Raw genomic sequence first — 6,730 nt, forward strand, 5'->3', positions numbered from 1 at the left:
ATCTAGATGAACAAAGAGTGACACCGGCTTTGGCTAACAGGATGTAGGGCTATTACCTGTAAGATAAGGGGCCCGAACCTGTATAAAAATCCCTGTCTCCATCTCTTTTAACTCAATCTCACATATACTCTGGTACCAACGATCCCTATACTGTCCAAATATCCTAGTCGTGACTATCAAACATCGACAGAAATGACCGAAAGACCGAAGACCGAGACGAATTTTTCGGTCAAACCGAACGCCCAGGAGAGGTTTTGTTCATTTGTATTGGTTGGGAACACTCCCTTCCGGCATGAAAAACGAAGCAGTTTATTAGCACGTGATTAATTAGGTATTAGCTAGAAAAAAACTTGAAAAATAGATTAATATGATTTTAAAAGAAACTTTCTTTTTTTTTACAAAAAACACACCGTTTAGCAGTTTGAAAAGCACGCACGTAGAAAATGAGAAAGGAGAGTTTGGAACCTAAAAAGACTTCGCTACAAAAGAAGTAAATATATATAGTGAAAGCCACATAAATAATGAAAATATGGAAATTGTTGTTTGATTAAAAAATAGATACCTAAGATTTATTCACGTCATTGAGAGTAAAAATTTTACTCACAGATTAAATCATGAGTAAATTTTTTAATGATGTGGATGAATCCAGGTGTTTATTTTTTATCCAGCAGCAGTTTTCAGGTTTTTATTACATAGGTAGTTACCACTATATATATTTTCCACAAAGGGAAAAGAAACCCCTTGTCACTCGGCTCACCACTGCCAGGCAAGGGAGGGTGAATTTTTCATCTCAAAACTTTCCAATGCTGTTAGAAGTTCAGTCTGCGCATGAATTTGTAACATTCATGCATGCATGTGATTTTTTTTTGAACTATCAAGTTGTTCGTGTGTTGCAAGGGATTTAATTTGAATGTGTGTACGTTAATTAAACGGGTGGACTCACCGGTATATGTATGGAATCATCCGTATATAATAAAAGAATGTATTTCCATCATCCTAATTTTAATTAATATGCACGGGCAAAAATAGGCTGGATCATATCAGCCCTTGTAACATAACCATAATTCTTTTAAGGGCGCATATAATTGGTCTCTCATCATGCTAAGCACGCTTGTATATATATGCAACAAACTTCTCCAACAACTGGATCAGCTAACTAGCTTAATACTAGTTATATTCCTTTCTTTAAGCATCAGGAAATTAAACACTGTGAAAGAGAGAGAGAAAAAGAAAAGGTTTAGATATCGCTTTCAGGCATGTCGGGTTCTTTCGGTTGTGTGATGTGCGCCTCCTCAACCGCATTTCATCATACACCTTACATGCACCCACGTCGTCTCGTCTCGTCTCGTCGTCCTCCTCCTCACTAGCGGCTACCCTTATAAACCGCACACGAGCACACCGGCCCTCCACTCGATCATGGTCATGGCCGGCGCGATGGTCGCTGGTGCGGCCGCCGCCGCTGCGGCGATTCTTGCTCTGATGACGACGACGCAGCACGATCGGCTGGGCGAGGAGTGCGACGCGGTGGTAGCGCCGGCGGCGCAGGAGTGCGCGGTGTGCCTGTGCGAGCTCGCCGGAGCGGCGGGGTGCTCCGAACCCGAGGCGGCGGCGGCCGCCGTGCGGACGCTGCCGGGGTGCGGGCACGGGTTCCACGCGGAGTGCATCGGCAGGTGGCTGCCGTTGCGGGCCGAGTGCCCGATCTGCCGCCGGCCCGTCGTCACCGGCGCCGACGGGCAGGCGCCCGTCGCTGTGGCCGAAGCTGCGGCGGCGGCGGCGGCGCCGGCGTGGTCGAGGGCGGCGAGGATGGCGTGCGAGTTCGGCGACGGGCGGGTGGTGTGGACGCGTAGCCCGTCTGCGTAGGAGCTCTGATTGATCATTATTAGCTCGATCAAAACAATAGCCTCCATTTCTTTTCCATATATTGTTACTGTTTGCTAATGGTTATTACTCTCTCTCCGTTCATTGTTCCTGTAAGAGATGATATTTCTAGGTTTTTTTTTTACGAAACCTAGGTAAATTTTCTCCGAGGGCTGACTAAATTTATAAAAAATATAGTAATATATTATATTAATTAGTTTAATTAAATCTAGCATTGAATATACTTTTATATTATATTGTTATCTTATTTTGTGTTAAAAATACTGGTTTATTTTTCTATAAATTTGGTAAACTTAAAAAAATAACTTAAGACAAAACCAAAACATTTAACGATATGTAATAGGGGGAGTACGTAATATTGTATTTAATAGTCACAAAAGAGAATTTATCTATCAATGATAAGACGGTGTCCTGAAAAATGAGGCTCATGAAACTCCACCGACATACGTGAAGAAAAAAAAAAGCTTTCCCTCTCAATCGCTCGTCCTGCTACATGATTCTAGCTGTTCAACCCTAACAATTGAAGGGAGTCGTCACTTTCTTTCAATAGGTTTTAGCTTTTAGTTGGGTTTTTTTTTGTCGGGTCTTTTCTAGGGGTTCTTTCAGGTTAGTTATTAATCGAACTTTTCTCGGTTTTGCATGAGTTAGTGCACAAAGAGTAGGTAGGAGCGCTCTAGATCTGTGCACAGAGTCTGCGCAAACCGCCTTTCACACCTGTAGCAAGCAAATCTATGAGATTATGGCCTTCTCCTTATGCATCGATAGCGAATCATCAAGGGAAAATTCTATTTCACTTGTGCTGCCATGGAAACTTCAACCTCCACTATGGTGGAAGCCTCGATTAGGTAGCTCTTGGCTCTATCTATTACAGATTGCCAGGAATCCTTCGTCTCCATCACCATCGATTTCGGTTGGGGAGGAGAGGCAACAAATGTTGCGGGCGGAGCAGGTGACGGAGCATCCGGTCTTCTCGGAGACTAGAATCGGAGCATAATTTGGGATGTGTTTAGTTTCTGAAAAAAGTTGGAAGTTTGAAGAAAGTTAGGAGTTTGGAAATAAAGTTGGAAATTTATGTGTGTAGGAAAGTTTTTGATGTGATATGATGTGATAGAAAGTTAGGAATATGGAGAAAACTAAACACGGTCTTGATAAAGGGACTATTATAATATCTATAATAATGTTGTCACAAAACAGAGGCAAAATACAATCAAATTTCACCATGATCGACAGGCCCATACAACCTCCGCACGATCATGGTCTGGCTTGGTTTCCAGTTGGGCCACAAAATATGTTGCATGCCCTTATGTATGAGTGTATGACCAACGAACTTCAAAAAATTCATATGAATGTGTTCCAGATAAATTTTAAATGCTTACAAAAGATTTAAAAATTACAACAGTTACTGTAATTTCATTGTAATTATCCAAATTTCTAGTTAAAGTAGTGTGTAACTATAATGCAATTATGTAAAGTTATAGTGTAAGTAGTATGTAACTAAAATGTAATTTTAACCAAAATGAGCTAGCAGTATTTACTCTACGCGTATATCACTCTTTTCTTGCTCATGATGGCCAAAGCTTGATAGGATGGGTAATTAAATGGTCATGCATGTTGCTATATGAATGTGGGCAATACTACAAAGTCTTATAATATGAAACGGAGGAAGTAATTTAGCGGCACGATTCTTGCTAGACTAAAATCAAAGAGCTAAAAATGGTCTGTAATCTTGTGAAAATTATGTCGCCGGAAGTATAGCAAAACCGTTTAATAAATGGCTCTGTTTCTACTACTTAATTATACGCACAAACTTTTGTTGGCAAGTTCAGAGGGCTTTGCAGTTCCTGCAATATCTGCAAATAATATCAGTTTCCGACTTTTTTTCCGGCCTGGCAAGAATTTTCTGTTCATAAATTTCTAATGAAGAGAGCAGGTTTTCTAATTACAAGAATAAAGTTCAGTAATCAATTGAGGTTGAGCATATGGAGTAATTCATAATATTCATTTGGCAATTGATTAGCAATAACGTCAAGTTTTGGCTGTCAAGGATTACGACTGAATTATCGAGGAGCAAAACTACTGCAGTATTAACGTAAAGCTACAAATTCTTCTGCCAAAATTGTTCAGATAGCAATTAGCAGTATTACATGGCAAGATATTATATACAGGGCAACACTGAACACCGAAATCACTAGATGAAATAATCAAATTTAAACCATTAACCAAATCAAATCAGTGGCTCAAATTCTTAATTAACCTAAACGTGTTGAAATTGACGATCAGTTCGGGCGGATAATGCTCAAACTTGATTACAGCATGCATGTGATGTGGGCCGGGAGGGGGAGAATCGAAATACCATGGTCCGTACGCTGATTTGGGCCGCGGCGGAAGGTGCAGCCCACGCGCATCCTACCGCGCGGGTGGCGCTGGCCACTCTGGACCGTTGGATGGAGATCCGATGGCTTGTGCGGTGGCGCTGCGAGAGAGGTTAGTACCACATCAGAATCCTAGGGACGATGAGACCAACTTATAAACCCGCGCGCCAACTGCCCTGGCGTCTCTTCGGAGACATCCGATAAAATTGGAACGATACAGAGAAGATTAGCATGGCCCCTGCGCAAGGATGACACGCACAAATCGAGAAATGGTCCAAATTTTTTTGAGAATTCTGTCCAGGTCCCTGGAGGCCATACATTTTGTTACAGATATGCCCCTGGGCCTTCTTTATGCGCCCTCGCCTATTCTTATTTCTTACATCCAGGCCCTTACATCTTTGCAGTTTTTCCCTCGCAGTTTCTCCATTACATATACGCCCCACCGCCTCTCTTTTTTGCATCCTCTTACTTTGCAACATCTTACAGATAGGTCCTTTTTAGTTCTTGCTGCTTTCTAGCTGTACACATCTGATGCTTACATATACGCTCCAGTGCCTTGTTAAAATATATAGAGCTTTCATTTGTAACTTTAAAGCCCTAAATTCTTCAGCTTTTCATTAATTGGTCCGTGATTGAAAAATACGTTTGTTTGTTGTTTTTGCCGGAAGTACTGGCAAATCTCCATTGAAGTGTAAAATCCTGTGTTTTGGATGTTCTTCCTTGGTTTTTGTTTATTTTTCATTGGAGCATAACGTCATTTCTTCCTTATTTACTGTTAATTGAATTATTATCTATTATTCTTCTGGGAGAGTGACTATCCTAGGTCTAGGTTTGTAATTTATCATTCATCAGTTGATAACGCAACGACATTTCTAAATTATATTTTACCTATTATTAAAGTATAGTAATAGTAATCTTGAAGGCAAACAGTACGCTAACAGAAATTTATAACAAAACACTCATGTACATATGCACATTTCTCAGCAATAGCATATTATACGTTATCAACAAAAATATTTTGCATTTTATTCAACGGATAGCAGGTATCTCAAAAAGAATTTCAACGGACAAATTTTGGAATCTTAGCACGATGTGAGACCTCTTACCAAATTGTTAAGGGTTGTAGACTTGTAGTATTACAAGCTTATTATTTTCATATGATTCTTAGCTCGAGGTGAGACCTCTTGAAAAAATTCCTAAGAAATAAAGTGCACATCCTATTTCTTTATTTTTTTTTCCTTTTCCTTTAATTTGGAAATTCCACGAACCGAATAAACCCTAAAAGGCATGGTCAGCTGGCCTGGCCGGTCCTCTAGTAGCAAAGTCGTTCTAGATTCAAGTGTTTAATTAACTGAATATGTCTTCACAATTGTCACCACATTAGCACTATAAACGTTGAAACAGACAAAAGCCATTGCTCCACCAGATAGGAATAAGTTGACTTTAGGTCATCCATTTTGTCGCCGAGTCTAAAATTCACCTCTAAACTGAAATACCAGGTTTAGACCATCCCCTAACTCACAATACTGTATCAACTTTAATCTTTCAGCAGCATAGTGGCCAGGTTTGGCTGACGTGATGAGTTGGACTCATGTGAGACATGCATATGCATGCTAGCGGCCAACTCTTCTCCCTCCTCTCCCCCCTCCCCATCCCCCTCCCCCTCCCCCGTGTCACGCGCCCTCCCCCGTCCATGAGCACTTGGAAGACATCCATGAAAGATGTTGGAAGGCCAAGCAAGACATTGATGCTCTTTCTCTCCTTGCCGTGCATTAGGAAGAGGGATCACCTCCTTCTCCAACAGCGTGACGGGGTCGGATATCATTGGCTCCCCCCACCTGAAGTCGGCATCATGGAAGACAAGCTAGGACCACATCATGATCAACAGTGTCGACGCCAGCGATGGCCACGCCCGCATCACGTTGAAGTAGTCCACTACTGACCTCATGTACTCGTACCGGAGTACCGCCCTCGGGAGCGGCAACGTCGCCTGTCCATGATGAACCGTAGCTTCATCTGTTGCTCCGACGCAAGGTCCAAAGCCCAGACAGTGCCTCAAATGTGGTGCGCCGCCTACTGAGGAGATTCTCGTTGTCATTGTTAGCGATGGCGAGCGCGCGGATGTGCTCCAGGCGGTCCGAGTCGAAGTAGAAGGACCGGTACAAGAGCTCCGGCGCGCCGTAGAGCGTCACCATGTCGGAGACGTCGGGGATCTCCTCAACTTGTGGTGTTTGATGAAGATCACCAGCAGGTTGTGTGTCCTCGTCATGCGCCCTCCCATCAGTGCACCCCCCCTCCCCCGCCCCCTCGGGTCAGCTGCCCCTCTCCAAGGCTCACGCGGGGGAGAGAGAGGGCCATTAACATGTGGGGCCCACATGGGTCCCACTTACCACATTTGCAAAAACCGGCCACTGTACTGCCAAGGGAGCAAAATTGACACGGTATTATAGGTTGGCGGATGGGCTGGTATTTCGGTTCAA

The 6,730-nt window shown here is 42.8% G+C and overlaps 1 protein-coding gene and 1 non-coding gene across 2 annotated transcripts; both read left to right on the plus strand.

Moving 5' to 3' along the window:
- Positions 1–1,012: 1,012 nt before the first annotated feature.
- LOC9268186 (E3 ubiquitin-protein ligase Os06g0535400-like) lies at positions 1,013–2,085 on the plus strand. Its single transcript, XM_015774597.3, has one exon. It carries the CDS (start codon positions 1,417–1,419, stop codon positions 1,858–1,860), a length of 444 nt encoding a protein of 147 aa, XP_015630083.1. The 5' UTR covers positions 1,013–1,416; the 3' UTR covers positions 1,861–2,085.
- Positions 2,086–4,431: 2,346 nt separating this feature from the next.
- Positions 4,432–4,534, plus strand: LOC112938466 (U6 spliceosomal RNA). The gene has a single exon (XR_003241665.1). It is a non-coding gene; the product is annotated as a U6 spliceosomal RNA (small nuclear RNA).
- Positions 4,535–6,730: the final 2,196 nt, after the last annotated feature.

This window comes from Oryza sativa, chromosome 3 (genome assembly GCF_034140825.1).
Source record: "Oryza sativa Japonica Group chromosome 3, ASM3414082v1".
NCBI classification, from domain to species: Eukaryota; Viridiplantae; Streptophyta; class Magnoliopsida; order Poales; family Poaceae; genus Oryza; species Oryza sativa.

Excerpts from the sequence above, each read along its gene's own strand:
- LOC9268186 (XM_015774597.3), top strand. The coding sequence starts at position 1,417 with ATGGTCATGGCCGGCGCGATGGTCGCTGGTGCGGCCGCCGCCGCTGCG.